We start from the raw sequence: 20,532 nt of genomic DNA on the forward strand, positions 1-20,532 counted from the left end.
AGATGTTTTTCCTTTATTAGTTTTCTACCTGCCGTTGGCATGATTTAAAGTGTTTATTTTCAATTCAATAAATTTGGCAAAATATAAAACAATTCAATTATGTAGGAAAAAGGTGGTAGAAATTTACACAACAGAGAATAAAATGTCTCAACACTAAGTTCACTTCGAACTGATGCATCAATGTTCTAACAAAGTGATATTTTTTATTATAGTATAATTGAACAGTTGTCCAAAGTGTGTGTTAGTGAGAAATTTTCTCAGATTTTGATAACATTACAAATTCCGATTCTTTTTAAATTTCTAAATATTTAGTTGTTAAGTTCTTTTTTTTTTTGTTTAAATTTTATTATAATTCTAAGATAACTGTCAAAACCCGCATAACATGCACATTTTCAAACAAGTGAATATATGTTTGTGGAAAGGGGTTCTGCACTAGTAAATCATTCTGACTATTTTTCTCTAAAGTTTTCTTTGTAATTAATTGAAAGCAGTGACTTAACTAAAGATTTATTTCCCTTTAAAATAAAAATTCACTGAAGTAAATGTGCACTTATGAAGGATACATTATTCATTATTTCCTTTAAAAAATGGATCCTTGCTGCTCTCACTACAGCTATTTTTGTCAATTCTCTGCATAATGACATACTCAAAACCCTTGAAACCATTTTCTATAGGGTCATAGCATCTCTGATAATTCTTTCTTGAACATAGTCTACCAAAAAACCTGCATATTTTGAAAAAGAGTAACTATACATGGCTTTGTATTTTTTGATTTAAAAAAATGATATTCTTAGACTGATTAATTGGTCCCGCATCTGTCCTATTTGAACATAGTAAACCAGAAACTCCTATTTTGAAAAGAGTAGTCATTTAATGTTTTGTATTTTTTAACAGAAAAATGATGTCCTCAGACTAATCAAAACTAAATGTTTCATTTATGTTTTTGAAGGTGGGGCATTTGAGTATATTCAGATACAGTGATATGCTAAACAACTGCTGTTATAATTGATGTGTCAATTTTATACTTGATCCATGATTTCTTCACATGCAATTATTGAACCGAAACATTTTTAGTTATGATGACGTCAATACACATGCTTCAGAAAACATTAAAATAATATCAAAATGCAAATTTTTTAATTTTATGCAAAAGATTAATACTTTTTTCTTTTTCTTTTTTTTTCATTAAGCTAATATCAAAACGAATGCACAATTATTTGGGGGTTTTTTTATGGAAATCACTCCAGACAATACATAAAGCCACTTGATGTAAAGTGCCAAAAAATATGACTTTAAGGTCTCAAACTAGGTGGATAGATCCCAACCAAACAAACAAGAATTTTTCCCCTTTTGTAAGAAACATCGCTCATGGAATGTGAGGACTAAAGGAAAAGATGTTCAAGCAAGATTTACAAAGCTGATGAATGTAAAGCCAAGATCTACTTTTTATTCTTCAAACTTTTCTCCTACTTTATACAAAAGTTTCAATCATTTCTTTACATTATTTTTTCTTTTTTTCTGTTTATTTTGCTGAAGGAAAGTCTAAATTGAATTTTTCCATCCAAATTTAGTTTTGATTGCAACAATTCTAAACTCTAATTGATGAGTCACAGTATCTGTTGCTAGAGCTCTGACGAGATTTTACATACAGCACAGATTTGAATGGTCACCAAATGAATACTGGCAAGGTTCAATATTGCTTCACTTCAGTGATCTTATAAGAACTGGTGGATCAACATGATTTTAGCCGTATATACTTCCTTTTAATTCTATATTCATTATTTTATTATTCTGGCCTGAAAATATTTTTGTAACTCTGTGTCCACATATTTTTTTTTTCTTTTTTGATGAAAGAAAATAATAAATATCAGTCGTGATGAGGTAATATCTTTTAACATTTTAGACCAACAAAACAGCAATGGATAATTTCAAAGAGGATAAGCAACTAAATTACAAACACTAATAAATATCAGCATTTATTTATTGAGAGCAATATTAATTATCGGAAGATGTTACTGAAATTAGTCAACCATCTAACTATGTATTCTTTAGACGACTATTTTCAACCTAATTATTGCTTTTTTTTTATAACGTTTCGGTCGATGTAATCTTCCACAGGTGCATCTTTTCAAACTTAGCAATTTTTTTTTTTTTTACATGAAAGTCACCACCTATCAAGGCCCGGAAGCCACTCGGGGATAAGGGTTATTGCGTGGACAGTAATCAATGGGATAGTATCGTAGTAATCGTTAGTATTGGAGATTTGATAACATCAAGAATTTGTTTGTTGGACTTAAAGACATCCAAGTTGAAGTTAGGTGGGAAACAGGCAAACGGAACAGAGTTCCACAGGTGTGCATTTCTAAGAAAGAACCTTTGTTCATGGAATCTATGTTTTGATTTAGGCACAGATAAAGAGTGGGGAAAATTACTGGAAATTTTTATATCAAACTTGAAAATGTATATAGAATTTCGAACTGAACCATTTATTTAATTCAAAGGGATTGACTGTTTTAGTTCTATCAGCCATGACCTGGTAGAAGTATTAATTACTATCTTATGTTTAGTTATTACTAGCAGGGAGAACCGACGTTGCCACGTATGGAATGCTGATCAAGCAATCTTTCACACTCCCATATTTTTATCATCATCAAAATTGGTAAAATCGCCAATTTTTTCAATCAAATCAATTAATTGCCTGCTCTAGTTGAGGGCCTATTGTGGTAGACCAAGAGGAAGCTTACATGCCTCTCGCAGTGACTAAGTTCACAATATATTGTAGTCTGCATTGCACTGTAGAGAGAACCTATTGTTGATTTTATGAAATTACTTTTATATATAATGAGTTGAATTAAAGTGCAAAATGCAAAAGTCAAGTCTCATGCTTCAATTGTGCTCCAAACAGAAAAATTAATTTCGAACGCGCCTCTGTCATATCAAAGAAGCTTCTGTCGATTTTATATACTTGACTTTACTGCTTGTGCGGTGATAATGGCTTGAATTAAAGTTCAAAATGAAAAAGTCAAGTATCATAGTGCAATTGTGCTTTATACAGAAACATTCATTTCGAACGCACCTCAGTCATATCAAAGAACATACAGTTGATTTTATATGTCAGACCTTTCACCTGATGTGGTAATAAAACTTATCAAATGCACTTGTGGTATTAGGCTGTGTAAGGTGTTAACTTTAGTCAAAATTTCCTGTTTATTGTTTCATCAGATTATTTCAATTATCATTCCAATACAAAACCTATCTAAGAACACTTTCATTAAGTACCTTTGTGTGAAATTTCATAAAAATCGACCCATCCGTTTTTGAGTCCATAGGCAACGAACTCACACATACACAAAGTTCCTTTTATATACTAGATGATTACCTCTAGTAAGGATTAAACAACCTTCTGAAGACTGTTCCTTAGAACTAATTGTTATCAATCTTCATCTAAAACATTCAGGAACAAGAATGCAACTCGCATAAATAGTTTTGCAAATAAGGTTTGCTTATTTGGGAATTACCATATAAGGAATGGATTGCAAATATTGGGAACTTTCAGATGAGATATTTAAAGGATTCCAAACTTGCTGAAACCATCAATATTTCAAACAATGTTAAGAGTAAAAGTAGAAGCAATAAGAAAATAAAGATTTTTTTTTTTGAATGTTTATATATTCTATGCAGGTACGACACTAAGTCTCCATGAAGAAGTTTTTCTCATGGAGGCCAATTTAGGTCATTTTTTAAAGTAAGATTATATGGTTTGTCATACCATTTTTCTGGGTCAAAATTTAATAAGGAATTCAAAAAGCATGGTCAAAAATACAAAATCTGACCTCGTTTTAAAGATTTTCTAGCATTTTCAAAGTATGTCACATCGCTAAATTGAAAATTAGTATTCTGACTGTTTTCCTAAACATAATAAGGCCACAGTCTGTGTTTTTTTTACTAGAAACCTAAAATAAAATACCTTTTTTAAAGAGTCTGGAAGATTTACTGATTATTAAATTCAGAAATGACATGTACGATCATACAGATGGCAAATAAAATAAGTCATTTTACAAAGAAAAACCGTTAATCAAGCAGTGTATGACAATCTCAATGTTATACTGTTGCATGATATGCTTCGATTTTGAATCCAGTTCAACAGCACTTAAGTTTTCACCAAGTTCCTGAATATAATGAACAGGTTTCTGGTTGTAGTTGTCCTGGCCAACCCATTTCACAATCAGCTTATCTCTCTGCCCAGAGAAGCGGTGTTGTACGTGCCATTGAATTGATCCCATTGAACTGCATACAATATTTGAATGTGAACTGCATACAATATTTGAATGTGAACTGCATACAATATTTGAATGTGAACGGCCATTAAAATGTTTGAATGTGAACTGCATACAATATTTGAATGTGAAATGCCATTAAAATGTTTATTAATAATGTTGTACCACAACAAAATCATGAAGTAAAGTGAACAATTCAACTCTTGTGTTCAATGTAGTCAAACAATCTAACGTCATTATCATAACAAATGTAGAATATGTCTAAGTAGTATATAATGTGGGAATTTCTCAGAGCTTCAATTCTATGATTGTGTACTTTGGGTACATTGTTTTGGACATAATTCATGGGTTTTCCAGCATTTTCCTAGTATACAAACCATGAAAAGTGAACTTTTTCAGAAAATTTGACCTGGATGATAAATTAATATGTAGTCTGAATCTCAATACTAAAAAAAAAATAAATTGGTTCATACATATTGTCGGTAAAAAACTTTTCTATAAGTTGGATTTTTTATTTAGAGCCTGTGATTTAATTTATCCAAAAAATATTTTCGGCTTCAAAAGCCAATGTTCTCTACAAAATTAGTTGCAACTTTTCCTGTTTGCATCAGATTTTGATAAAACTGGTATTTTCTGATCAATGGATGGTATGTTATATTGGAATGATTAATATTTCACACTTCATGTATGCATTAGAGACTCTGTGAGCCTTTAAAGCTAAAAAAAAAAAATGTAAAATTTGGAAAAATTTTTTAAAAATTTGTCACAGACGAAAATGCAGATTCTTGCATAACGAATTCCCAATAAGCATTTTTGGTCTATTTTTTTTTTTTTTTTTTTTTTGGTGAATTCAATCTATATATGGTACTTTGTTGCGTGAATGCCCTTAAAAATTTTTATCACATTTTTAGGCCCATTTTTTGCTAATTTTTTCACACAAATGGTGATTTAGCTTGAAAAATATAAGTTAGAACTAGGTAAACCCTGTATGATTTTGAAAGCTAAACTTATTAGCTACAGACATGCTTAGGTCTGTGCTTGTGAAAGCTGGATGAAAATAATTTTGGCTTAATGCGAGAAAAATGTCTTCATGGAGACTGGAATAGTGTCGTACATAAAATAAAAAAAAGTTCTTGTTGGATTTTTAAAGTTGGGCCCAAATAGCTGATAGGTTTGTTCTCAACTATTTTGGCACCCGATCTGAGTAACTTCTCTCCAGAGAAGCTGGTTCTTCACACCTTGCTGCATTGTGTAATAAATAAGATTCCATACATGCAGATATATTTCTTTAAATAACATTCTAAGCCTTTGAAATCATCCAAATCGAAAAGTCCATGCATGTTAGTACAAAGAATGAACCACATCAGCATTCCATATATATTCATACAAATACGTACCTTTGGGTGTGCTTTATTTATTTGGGCAAATAACTTGTAACATTTCTTCTGAAAAAAGTTGAAAATGTGTTTACAGAAACAATAATTTTCTGTATACAATTAAAAAGCCTAAGATGAGGTAGACACTGTATACTATGATTGCACGTCCACATAAATTTCATTGAATAATAATAATAATAATAATAATAATAAAAAAAATTATATGCCATTGTTATTTTTTTTTTTTTCCAACGGCTGAAAAAAATTAATTGGTACTAAAAGTTAAAATACTGCTGTATATTGAATATTGGGTATTTTAATTAGTTTAAAATAATCATTGTTTTCCTTTTGTAATATACTGAATTTTCTTGAACGCTATGGAAAGAACTGACTGTTGCAGTCAGAAGGTAAGGTTAACATTAGGTTGTTCTTTTTCTTTAGTTCATCAGAAATCATCATTTATACATGAAAAATTAAATTACTGACATAAATTTATGTTATGGCTTGCAATAAGCCACAAAGAAAACAGAACAACGGAATAGAGTTTGAACAATGCATTACTGGAACAACAACGTAAAAAGGTTACAACTGAAAAGAGTAGTAAACGTCACCGAGCAGGCGAGGGTCGCTCTGGTGTTTAATCTACACCTGGGATCAAAAGGTCTATGGTTTATATAATGGATAAAACAATCCATTTGGAGGGTGATTCTCCCACAACAGTTTATCAGCTTGCTATTGTTTCACAAAATTTTCTGTTTAAAATACTTGATACCAAAATTGTAAATAAAAACAAAAACTTTTGCATTTATTCATAAAAACAAATATTAACATTTTCGTAGTTTTGATACAAATTTATTTCTTTTAATTAAAACCATAAAAAAATTAAACATTTATTTATGGGATCAAAAAATCTTTAAAAGAAAAAAAAGAAAATGTGATGTTTCTATTGAGGGGGAAGGTGAGGAGGAAGAAAGAGGGAACAAACAAGAATTCACCCTTACTCTTTCTATGAGGGTTATTCCAAAAGTAAGGCCTCCTATTTTTTGACTCAAGATTACAAAGGCGAAAGTGCTACCATAAAATCGAATGACTTTTTTTGTTCTAGAATTTATTTTTCTACATAGTTATCACCATTCACAATGCACTTTTGACAGTCTCCTTTGATTTCTTGGTTGTAAAAGTCTGAAGTGCACTTAGTCACTCATATTGCTGTCGCCACTCTGAAATCGACGAACCCATCTCTTAACTGTGCTGATATCAACTGCATCAGATTTGCAAATATTCAACAGGCGGTGGTGAATGTTGATTGGTTCAATTTTTTCTGCATAGAGGAATTCAATGATGCATCTCTGCTTCTGACACACATCTATAACAGTGGTTGCTTTCTTAGAGTCTCACACCATCAATATCTGCAAGAGAGAGGAACTTTTGCATAAGTTCAGTCATCATAACAATGCAATTGGTAATCCTCTCTGATCCATTCGGACAGAATAAAAATAGGAGGCGTTACATCTTTTGTATATGAACTTTTCTTCCTTATACTTTGTCAGTATATATTTCTTTCTAGTGCAATCTTAGTTTATAAATTACTTCCCTTGAATAATAATGAAGAAATAAGGAAAGGTTTTAGTAATTGATCTCATTTTATTCAATTACTTTAATTAGTTAATATCGATAAGATATATATATATATATATATATGCATGTTTCATTAAATAGCACAGGCAACTCTTGCTTATTTTTCTTGTAATCCTCCTTTTCTCTTTGTCGGACCATTTTCCGAAATAATTCGTACATTAGCATGACTCGAACCAGCATCTCCTGTCGTTTAACATGTCACCTGTCTTCCCCGAATAGTTCAATCTATCAGCACCTCATAGCACACCACACCCCTAAAACTGAATTTAGAGACATATTAATAAAAAAAACACGGCCATTTTAACTGTCTCATATTGCGAGGTGCGCCTCCCAATCTTTGAGGCATTGTTAATCCACATTAATAAACCAACGATTAACCAAACTCAACATGAAACGGAGGGCATGCTCAAGTGCTTTTGAGTAATTTAGCGATTTTAATCGTCTTTTAATCGCTTTTTAATCGTCTTTTCATTTCATCTCGCTATTTTCATTTTTCAATTTCATTTTTTATGATTTTTTAGTTTTTACTACTCGCCTGAGAATGACCAATGGAGGTCGAAAATGTTCGCAATTACAGGAAATTTCTTTTTTCACTCAAAAAAAAAAAAAAAAACGTTCGCAAAATGGTTTGACAAAGAGAAAATGAGAATTACCAGAAAAATAAGCAAAAGTTGTCTGTGCTATTTAATGAAACGTACATAAAGGAAAAAATGCTGCCTAAATATATGTATATATATATAAATATATATATATAGGAAAACAAAATCACAAATAATTAATATCAAACATTAATTTATTATGAACTGTTTAAAAATTAAGTATTCAAATAGCTGTGTTTGATTATTTCATCAGTACTGTATATTATATCTATATTCCTATAAATTTGGGCTTGTGTTGATATTTATATTAAAAACCCTTTTTTTTCTATTTATTTAAAAAGAAAATACAACTTTGCATTCATCTACAAAAGATCTAGCTAATTTGCATATTCTTTTAAACATTCATTTTAATTAATTCCCTATTAGTTTTTTTTGGTTTTCTTATGGAATGATCATCTTTAGTTAACTATTAGGTGTAATTATATTAATGCAGATATTCTACATGATTTATACGTGCATAATATTTGCATAAAATGATTATAGTAAACACAAACCTCTTTCCATATGTGTTTATGTATGCGTATATATTTTGGTTTAACAATTTGCTTACCAAACTCCTCTGTCAGTTTTTGGTCTACAGACATGAAACTTAATATATAGGGTATCGGAACCCATGCGAAACTTTATATTTGGGCTTTAGCCGGGGAAAATCTGTGCAAAAGTGTAAAAATTAAAAAGTGGAATTTGCCAAGTGAAGGTTGAATGACAGCATTACGTATATACATACATAACATAATAGCTATTGGTTCATGTTTTAATTTTTAGCCTTGCAACAAACATATCTTCATAGCTTAATAAGAGAAAAAGTAAATCGTAATCTAAATATTCTCAATGATGGCGCACAAGCCATTTTAAATTAAAAAAAAAATCATTACTACATATTGGGTCCAATATAAAATAATAAATACAAAATCTGCATTAATCAAAATATCATATTTAAGCATATTTTACGACCAGACAATGTTGGGCGGCCTGCTAGTATACATATATATATAGTATTTCTAAATATTGTATAATTGATTTATATAACAATAACCCGTTTTGATAGTAATATAAGAGGAATAAAATAAAAATTTTTATTAATTCGTTTCAATTAGTGTCAACACCGGTGTAGCATAATTTTGTTACCAGCATTTTTGACAGAGGATGTAATCTAGTGTATATATACTTTTTATTTGTTTTACATCAGTATTAATATATCGCTACACATTCATGAGCATGTTTCAGTCAGCCAGTTACAAATAACTAGAGCCCTCTTCATGCTTATACAAGTAACTAGAGCCCTCTTCTGCTTATACAAAAGTTCAGTCAGTAACATGCTCATTAATGTGTAGCGACATATTAATGCTTATGTAAAACAAATGAAAATATATCTAGCCCTACTTCGGTATTGAGCACTCTTGCATTAACCTTATTAAAACTTCTTTGGCTTCTTCACCTCTGAAAAATAGTAACCTGGAATTATATCTATATATAAAGTAGTAGCGTTTGTATGTGTACAACTCTCCTACAGCCCATACCACTGGCCCAATCATGACCTAACCTAGCATAATGATGGTCCCCAGCCTAGGGATGGTTCACCATTTTCCAAGGTAAAGTTCAAGGTAATAGCTTATGTATATATATATATATATATATATACTCTCGTACAGCCCACACCACTGGACCGATCATGACCAAACTTGACAACCTGTGAATGGTGCATTATTTTTCAAGGTCAAATGTTTAGATCAGGACTTAAAAAAATTTTTTTTATTACATTTTCACCCCAAACAAGGCACATTGCCACTGTGGTGTAGGAGGCTACTATCAGGGGCAGCAGCTACTGGAGCACTATGTTGGGATTTGGGCAGCAAGATGTCGGTTCACGTTACACTTGAACTTCTGCATGTCAGTACAGTTGGGGAAGCAGGGACCTGGAATGGAATTCCAGAGTCTAGCGATTCTGGGGAAAAAAACTACTGGAGTAGAAAGATCTATGTATATGTGTGTGTATATATATATATATATATATATATATATACATACATGGTTATATTCCAAAAATAAATTAACATGATTGCATTAACCCGCCTGCAGAAAGAATCTTCATCTGGATAATTGAATTTTAGATAAATGTACTCTATATAATTTAAATAAATAGTATTGAGCAATATAATAAAAACTGAACATACAGCTTTTAGAACGAAATCATTTCCACTCTTTCACAAACAATATACAGAACTAACTGTTCAGACAAGGCATTGTCCGGGAATATATATGTATATGTACTTTTAATTTTATTTCAAATCTGACAAACTAGTTGGTAACAAAAAAAAAAAATCCATTTTATAATTTTTTTTTTTAAATTGTTTTCCAACAGAAAAATCAAATTAAATTGTCTCGTTTTAAACAAGAAATTTCTCATCGTTTTCGTTTTACTTTCAAACAGCTAAAAGAAACCGATATTATTAGAATTGACTAAAAAAAATTATAAAAATCAAGTGTTTCTCACTAAAATATTTCAAATAAGAAAAAGAAAACTGTGAAAAGAATTATACATTGCTACAGTTTATATTGTCTTGAAAATTGACAAAAGGAAGTAACATTATTTTGAACAAAAAAAAAAAAGACAAAATTGCGATGGAATTTATGAGTTTAGTTGGCAAACTTTAAACTGACAACTTTAACAAACTGCGGCTATTTTGAGTTCAGCTTGGTTTGGCAATTCATCTTGAAGAGAGTGATACTCAAACATTTGCAAATTGTGCAAATTTATTTTGAAAATCATTTTGAAACATTTAACGAACAAATAATTTCACAAAATGGATTTGTCAACTGGCCGCCTCGATCATGCAATTTAACCGCATTAAATTATTTTGTTTTGGGGATATGTAGTAAAATCCGATGTGTACACTAATAAACCAGACACAATAAACCACTTAGAAAACAACATTCGACACGTTCTTGAAGAAATACAGCCTAATTTAATGCAAAGAGTTTGTAAAAATTGGACCTCTAGATTATGCTATACTTGCGTGAAGCACAAGGGCCATACGTCCAAAATTGTATTTAAATTATAAATGCCAAAAATCTTTCAAATGAACCACATATTTGAATAATATTATTCTGTGATTTGCTTTAAGTTTGTTGCCAATTTTGGGTATAAATACTTGAAATTTTAGATATAGGTTCCTTGGACATGGATCTAACTTAATAACTTGATTTGAGCCCAAAACAATAAATGTTAAGGGGTCATAATAGGGGTCAAAGTTTTAAAAAACTTGACCTCTGCGGTCTCTACCAAATTACTCAGACAATTTCTGGTCTAAACATTTGAAATTTTACATAAAGGGTATTCAGAGATAAGGCAAGCTTTTTAATCGGTTTGGGTCGAAAATTTCAGCTACAAATATATAAATCTATGTATCTATGTTTGCATGTCTGCCTAAAACTTTCGACAGAGGCGACGGATTTTCACAAGATCAGTATCGTTTTGAAGCTTGGCCCTTCAGACGACAAATACCAAAACTATTGGCTAAAAACATTAATTTCTTCACCCTCAACTGGGTACTTTTCTACAGGGAGGGGTCGCTTTTTTCGCCGATATTTTCGAAAGTCATTCCCTCTTTTCGATTGTCTAGCCTTAATTAAAACCTACGTCACTCCCAGTTTGATGGTGGTCGTAACAGCAAAGATATCACGTTTTTCCCCGTTCTTTTCCTCCTTCACGGTATGGGTTCGAGCCTGCCTTCCTACTATCACTTTTTTTTTTGCTCAACATACACCTCTAAACACCCGAGCAACACTGGGCTGAAATGCTAGTATATATCTATACTCCTAAAAATTCGTTTTTCTTTTGTGTGCATTGATATTTATATTAAAAACCCTCTTTTCTATTTATTTAAAAAGAAAATACAATCTTCTTATATATCGGTTGTGGAATTGCATTCACTAGCAAAAGATCTAGCTAATTTGCATATTCTTTTAAACATTCATTTTAATTAATTCCCTATTAGTTGCTTCGGTTTTCTAATGGGATGATCATCTAGAGTTAACTATTACGTGTAATTATATTCATGCAGATATTCTACATGATTTATACTTGCATAATATTTGTGTAAAACATTTATAGTAAACACAAAATTGTTTCCATATATATTTAAGTATACATATATATTTTTGTTTAACAAAATTTGCCTACCAAACTCTTCCTAGAATTTTTGGTCTACAGACATAGAACTTCATATATAAGGTATTTGAATCTATGCAAAACTTTGTTTGGGTTTTAGCCCGGAAAAATCGGTGCAAAAGTGTGGAAAAAAAAAAAAAATTTGCTAGGTGACGGTCGAACGCCGGCATTACGAATGCATAACATAGTAGCTATTGGTTCATGTATTAATTTTTAGCCTTGCAGTAAACATGTTTTCATAGCCCAGTTACCACTTTTTTTTTTATTGCTCAACATACACCTCCAAACACTCGGCCAACGCCGGCAACCCATGCTAGCATATATATATATATATATATATATATATATATATATATATATATATATATATATAAAACGGATTTAAAAGCCACCAACTTAATCAATTGACTGAAACCAATATGAGTTTCGATAAAGTAAAAAAAACATCAGGTTCAATTGTAGATTGTATGAAAAAAACACAACATACTAAGTATTTACTTAGTATAAGTTTTTCTGTCTATTTAAAAATGAATATATATTCTCTTCTAACAAAGAATCTTTGGAATAGCAGAAACAAAGTTTAAAGAGAAATTTAAACAAAGCAAAACATAACATGTAAACATTGGGAAGGGGTGATTAATGAGCGTAAATAACGGAGGAAATGAAGCAGTCAGCAGCCGTTTTTATTTGTAAACAAATTAATCATTTTTAAGCAAACTTTATTTGAAAGTATAAATACTGAAATTTGTTCACGTGTGTTTGCCATAAGTATAATAATACTTAGGAACTGTTAAAATTATTAAAATATTCTGTGTTTCAATTTCAACTGCAATCTACATTTTTCAATATTTTTTTAATTATTGGGTCATGTAAAAAAGACAAATTGGTTCTGCAACGAAAATGATAGCCTATGTGTACAAACTATATTATAATCTTAAATCTGAAAATCTACAACAGCTATGAACTGTGCTAAAGAAGAAAGTCACTAATGTTCATTGTGTGCTGTAGAGTATCTGTCAGTCTTGTACTGATGTTCTTACAAGGGATTTTTTTTTACAAAGAAATCATCACTCATCAAGGCTCAGAAGCCACTCGAGAATAAGGGTTAAAAAGTGTACAGTGGCCAAAAGGACAATATCATAGTAATCGTTAGAAGCGTAAATTTGATAAATTGGATTAATTAAGGGGAACGGCTCATCAAGAACTTGTTTACATTGGACTTGAAGACAGCCATATTGTAGTCAGCTGGAAAGCAGATAAACGGAAGAGAGTTCTACAGATGTGCAGTTCTTAGAAAGAAGCTTTGTTCATGGAATCTACGTTTAGGTTTAGGCACGGATAAAGAGCGGGGGAAAGGCAACTCGAGGATAATGGTTAATGAATGTAAGATAGTAGTGTAGTAATCGTTAATTGTGTAGATTGGGTAGAATTTTGATTATTTAAAGGGATGATTCACCAACAACTACTTGAAGGTTAACATATTGCAATTGGTCAGGAAGTAGACCAGTAGAACAGTGTTCCACAGTCAGGCAGTTCTAGGAAAGAAGCTTTGTTCATGGAATTTGCGTTTAGATTTAGTCACAGATAGAGAGAGGGAAATTATTGATAGTGGTTGTAGAAAGTCGGGTAAAAAAAAATGTAATATATATGAATATATTCGTACTTTACATCCTTATTAAAATTATTCAAACGTATTCAAATTAATCTCACGTAAAATCTCCAGTTTGGCTGTTGAATATGAAACAAAAAATACTTAAGCAATTATGATTTTTTTTTTTTTTTTTTTTTTTTACATAGGCATCACCACTTATCAAGGCCAAGAGGCTACTCAAGGATAAGGGTTAAAGAGTGTACAGTAGAAATTGGACAATATAGTAATCATTAGTAATGAAAATTTGGTAAATTTGATAACTTATATGGAACGGCTCATCAAGAACTTATTTACGTTAGACTTGAAGACAACCATATTGTAGTCAACCGGAAAGCAAGGAAACGGAAGACAATTCCACAGGCGTGCAGTTCTAAGAAAGAAGCTTTGTTCATGGAATCTACGTTTAGGTTTAGACACAGATAAAGAGTGGGGGAATTATTGATAGCGTTTACAGCTAGACGAGTGTTTCTTGTGAAAGTTTGGCGAGGGGGGGACCATAGATTGAAGCTGATTTATTCCAATTCAATACACATATGTCAGTAGTCAGGGCTGATCTTTTTCTGATACCAATAAAGCATGTGGACCAAATCTTGTCCATGTTTTTCTTGTCCTACTCCCTACATATTTTCAATAAAACTACAAATTTTGTAAATAAAATCATTTAAAAACCATTTGAGATATTTTAAGAAACGTAGTTCATAGAGTAAATGTGCTATTTTGGTGTCTGCTAAGTTGAAAGTGATGGAAAATAGTGAAAGAATAAAAAATAAATATAATTATAAAATACTGATTGCATGTCAAGTTAAGAGTATGATAGACAAAGAATGATAACCGCCTCCCTCCATCTCTCCCAATTTTTATGGCCTTGTGCCTCATTTGTAAAATTAGATGTAGTGTCTGTTCTGTCCCTAGTCAGTTGAGAAAAAATTCTTCTCAACTGGGGCAATTTTTATTCTTGTCCTATTCAGAGTGTTGCTTCTGAGGCAGATAGATTTCTCACACATTAAACCAACCTTGTGTCACATCTTGTGACGAAGAAATACAAACAAAGTTGTCTATAGGCAGCATTTTCATCCAAAAATGAGGGCAGGCACATGTCAACGAAACATTGTCATTTTAATGAAGGAGATTAATTTCTTTTCATTAAAGAGAAATACATTATAAATTTTAATATCAGCTCAATTTATTATTTTCATTTTTTTTAATCGGATTTTTCGAAATTCTAAGCTGAATGCATCTTTTGTTAGTGTAATTGCTTGGTATTGTGAAGAGCTTAATTTAAAATATTTTAATCCACTAAAAAACAAAGATGAAACACAATAGAATATAAAAAAAAAATCATAAATTACACAATAAAATTCATTTCACAAGTTAACACAAACATGTCTGGTATTTTAATTTCGTAATAAAAAATAAATAGAAAATATAATTCTTTAGAATCATCTTAAAATTATATTTTTTTTTTGCTGCATAGCAACTACTTTTGGTGCTGTTTTAATGATAAAACACAATACCTATTGTATACAATTCGTTAAACATAAATTACTTTTTATTTTATTTATTATTGGGAGGAAGGGGGTTAAATAATGACTCCATACATTTCCTAACCATATCAGAGTTTAAATGATCCAAATAAATCCAACATCATAGCCAATTCAATAGAAAGGAAGTGTATCCATTAATCCCTTAACAAAACCTATATATTATCAATAGATTTACTTTAGGGGAATTAAAAAAAAAGAAAAAAACTGAAGCATGCATGCATGCCCCACCCCCCGTGAGTGCACAGTGAACAAGGCATAAAAAATGACTAAGTTCAGCATTTAACTACCTTCCCGCCATTTAGCCCCAAAAGACCCCAGGGCACGTCAAATCCTGGTGAAAATAAATAAGCAGTGCAGTTTTAGGCCTTAGTATATGTAAATTTGAGCTCTGCACCATGCAAAAAAAAATGACTAAGTCCATCATTTGCCCCCCACCCCCATTTAACCCGAAAAGTCCCCAAGACCTAAATTTAAATTTGAGTTCAGCACCATGCAAAACTGCTAAATAGACATACACAGAAAATTTTGGATAAATATGGTAAAATAGTCCCCAAAATGGAGTGTTTTTATTAGCCCTAAAAGAGCCCCTGGGCTACCCCCAAGAGTTATTGCAAAGTATAGACAAATAAAATAACATAGAAATCAGTAACAACTTTACAGAAAGTGTTATAAAAATCCAAAGCATCAATTTTTTTTAATAAGCATAAAATTGTCAATTTTAGCCATTTTAACCAGAAAAGAACCCTTAGGGAGATCACACAGTTTTCCCGGAAAATCCGTTCTGTTACTTTTTATACTCAGATCATGTTTAATGTTTGTGCAAAATTTCAAAAAAATTTCAAGGCATAGTTATTAAGACAATGCGGATGGCGAACGGACAAGGGTGAGTTTACAGGTCCAACCTCCTTTTATCGGGCGACCAAAAAATTTCTTTCTCTTTGATAAATAAATTATATATATATATATATATTAGCTACATATACCCGGCGTTGCCAGGTCGAAATATATCTGATATGACATCATATATGACATATTCTCTTCTCTCTTTGATTTGATCACTAACATTATAATCTTCTGACATCACAATCAGTGTAAGGTTATTCGATCCTTTTGTCACATAATCATTAATTGCTTCATCGGCTATGACGTCATCTATGATGTATATTGTAGACAAACAAACAGACTGGCAGAAATACAGCTTTATTTTATATATATATATATATATATATATATATATATAAGGCATTTTGTCCATGTGTGTACGAATTTATTCCCTATGGACTCTAAAACGACTGGACCGATTTTTTAAATTTTCACACAAATGTACTTTATGTGTCTGGCAGTGCTCTTATCTAGGTCTTATATCGAATTACCTCTAATAAGTATCGAAAAGCGATAATCGAAAACATCCAATTAAGAAGGAACAGTTCGATTTTGATCAAAGTTAACACTTTTATACAACCTAACATCACAAGTGCATCTGAGAATTTTTTTTAGAATGGCCCAGTGTATACAATCACAGTAGGTTCTTTGCTAAGATAGGGGCGCGTTCGAAATGGATGTTTTTGTTTAGAACACAATTGAACCATTACACTCAGCTTTTATACGTTTAAATTTAATTCATATAAAAAATAATTTCATAAAATCAACAGTAGGCTCTCTACAGTACAATGTTTTGTGGACTAAATTACTTTGGGGGAGGTATGTGAGCTTTCTATTGTTGCACTGTGGTGGGTCTAGACAATCGATTTGATTGACAAATGGGTGATTTCACTGATTTTGATAATAAAAGTCTTTATGGAACATAGATATTCATCCAATCCCGGGCAATGTCGGGTCTCCCTGCAAGTATATATATATATATATATATATATATATATATATATATATATATATATATATATATACACACACACATATATATATAGATATATATCAAGTAGTTACTTTTATCTATTGCTGGTTGTATGTATAGAATCTGTAGATATCAAATTATAAAAAAAGATAATGACCTATTTAATAAGAAGCTTATGATGACAGCTCATGGCATAGAAATTGCATCAATAAAGATGATTGTTGTGGTGGGAGGCAATGAGACAACCATCACAAGATTGTACTTAGCTGAAGGTCAACTAAAACGGTTCACACAATAAAACGCATTAGGTATATATTATAAATGAAAATACTTCCAACAGTTGATCTTACAAATTGCAACATTTCACATTTCACTATTGAATGAGGAGTTGTGGCACATCTCATTACGGTTATTGGCTCTCACTGTAATATACATATTAGTAAGTTGAGTTCAAATGTCAGCAGATGTATTACTTTACTTAAGCACTTATTTCTATTCATAATGTTTGCCAGTGTTGTTATATATCACTTCAGTGTTGTTATATATCACTTCAGTGTTGGAACCTATCTTCTACTATTATAGAAAAGGAACTTTGTGTGTGAGTTAGTTCTCTATGAACTCCTAAACGGCTGAATAGATTTTTTGGAATTTCATACATATGTAGATTATGTGCCTGGCAGTGTTCTTAGATAGGCTTTGTATTGGAATGTTTTTTTAAATTTTAATAAATATCGATTATCAAAAAAAAAACAAAAAGAAAACATAATGACAAAAAGGAACAAGCCATTTTGACTAAAGTTCACACCTTATAATAATAATAATTTTCCTCTACAAAACAACCAAACAAAAACACCATGAATAAATATTTGAAGACATAAAAAGCATAAAACCTTTTCCAAAATTACTGGATTCAGTATTAAACAGCCTGAAAGGAGTTTGTATGCCATAAAACAACTAAATCCTGAAACTTCCAAGATCACATAATGTCAATTTAGAACGTTGTTGACTCCAATATGCTCAAATAAAAAATACAGAAACCTTTGATCTCTTGAACACTTCTTGTATTTGATATTTAAAAAAACTGAAACGGTTCATCCATCGTTGTTGATGAAGACCATGAACATCATTGATACTTGTATGTGAAATTTTTTTTGTGGCAAGAGTTGTGCAATATCCAACCACATTTGAGTCGGCACTATTTTATTCCAGTGGCAAGTAGAAATTCAAGGTGACTGGAAACAATGGCAAAATAAGCAGAGAGCACATACTACACCTGCTATTCCTAAATGGTTACCCATCTGGTACTGGCCAGGCTCATCATTGCTGAAAAGAACCGGTATGCCAGCGTGATAATGCTGTATATATATATATATATATATTAAATAACACCAACCTTTAGCTTCGTCCTAGCAAAAGCTTTTCATTAAAATATAACAGCAACTACAGCGTAATAACTGCAAAACTTGGGCCTTTACGACTGGAAACAGTTTAACATAGAACTTTCTGGACAACTAAATGAGTTTAAGAATGGAATACCAGGAGTCAAAAGAATACAAATGGAGGGATAAATGGAAGCGTGTTTGGTTAATTGTATATTTATTAACTCTTAACTGAATACGTGAATGTTTTCCAACTAATATTGGGAGAATGAGATGCAAACATTGGTATATCAATTAGTAAAGTAGAAAAAACAGCTCACAAATGAAACAATCAAGTTTAACTTGGTCTTCCCCTTTGTGAACTGAACCCATTGACCTCTCATTTATTATTTCAATGTGACCATACCATCCAAGTTTACTGTTGTGCATACATCTCTCTATCCTAATTTAATCTTTCTGTGAGGTCACCTGAATTAAGCCTGCCTATATATTAATGATGGGACCATTCCAATACTTTTCCCCGATTCTGATACAATTACCAATTCTGTACTAAATTTCCAATTCTTTATAAATCTCTAAATATTTAATTATAGAGTTATTATTTTTTTCCTGATTACTGTAAAAACACATTAAATGTGCAGATATTTTTGCTGATATAAAAATACACTTGTGGGAATGATTTATCGATTTTAGTTTTACTAGTAGTTTAAAATCAATATATATTTATTTTATTAGTACCAACAGTAGTAGATTTTGTTTTAAACAAAATTAAATTAAAAAAAGACAAACGAATTATTTTGGCATTGGGAAATAGGCACAAATATTTCTGATTCAGATACCAATTCTGATTTTTTCAAATGTTCTGACTTTTTTCTATTCTTGATTCTGATTAATCGCCCCAATACTAATATATATATAAATTGTATAATTATTTTATATAAACATTATTGGTGATACATGTGCTGATATGTTTCAGCTATGACTTATTTTGGAAATCCAGTATCAAACTGCTAGTTTTAACAAGCCTAACGACACTAAATTTCACAGCTGAAACATGCATGCAAATATGTAACTAATAATGTTTGTATAAATAAAGAAACTTATACAATGATACAACTCTCCTTGTTATCAAGCATCATTTTATAAACACTGGAATTTCATGAGATTAACATCTAGGAAACCACAGCAATACAATCTATCTATATAGATATTATAACATCAAATGATATATCTCCTATAATAAAGTCAAATTCCTGTGTGTTTGTTCACAATTAATACGTACAAAGCTACATCGTTTCACAAATTGATTTTCATACTGAAAACTGACTTTTATTCCAGCATGATCCCTATATATATATATATATATATATATATATAAAATGAACTCATTTTTTTCCCTCCGCTTTGACCTTAATAAGATTAAAAATCAAGACATTTCATACAAATGTAATATGCATAAACTGCAGCACAATACCCGAGGTGTGTTATAGGCATATTACCTCTCCACTTCCTCAATAATCGTAGATTCCTATATTTTGTTCTGCTGAGAGTTCACTGCCAAAATCGGTTAAAATCAATAGAAGTGGTAAAATCTTTTCTCTCTAATTAATTCCTCTTACCCCCGTCGCCACTTACACCATTGCGGGATCGTTCACAAGGGACAGTTACGAACGAACGCCAATTTCGGTTTTCTGTACTTTGTAGTTATTTAAAAAACCTGGAATGAAATTTTACCATGCCTTTCCGTTCTATGCTTCCTATTGGGTGAAACACACCACAAAATTAACCGATAGCGACATTCCCACAAACATTAATTCTTATCCCACGCTTTTACATTGCTTAATTACCATTTTTTTTCCAACATTTTTACACTAAAAAAAAAAAAAAGATTCTTTCCATTTCTTTTTTTTATAAAATTAACATTTAAAACATCTTCTCCATTTTATTTCGTTTTATAGTTGCTTAAAAAAAGTGGAATGGAA

At 31.1% G+C, this 20,532-nt stretch overlaps 1 protein-coding gene across 5 annotated transcripts in view; it reads right to left on the reverse strand.

The window, feature by feature from the left end:
- LOC145266936 (uncharacterized) overlaps positions 1-20,532 on the reverse strand; it is a 268,235-nt gene that overhangs the window by 37,941 nt on the left and 209,762 nt on the right. For 3 of the 5 annotated variants that reach the window (XM_080122762.1, XM_080122743.1, XM_080122754.1), the window contains one exon: positions 5,675-5,722. The exons of the other annotated variants lie outside the window; for them this stretch is intronic. In XM_080122762.1, the coding sequence (XP_079978888.1) occupies positions 5,675-5,722 (48 nt within the window). The remainder of the gene's footprint in view (positions 1-5,674; positions 5,723-20,532) is intronic. 5 annotated transcript variants of the gene reach the window in all.

Source organism: Euprymna scolopes, chromosome 4, assembly GCF_053919585.1.
Source record: "Euprymna scolopes isolate OS-2025 chromosome 4, ASM5391958v1, whole genome shotgun sequence".
Taxonomy (NCBI): domain Eukaryota; kingdom Metazoa; phylum Mollusca; class Cephalopoda; order Sepiida; family Sepiolidae; genus Euprymna; species Euprymna scolopes.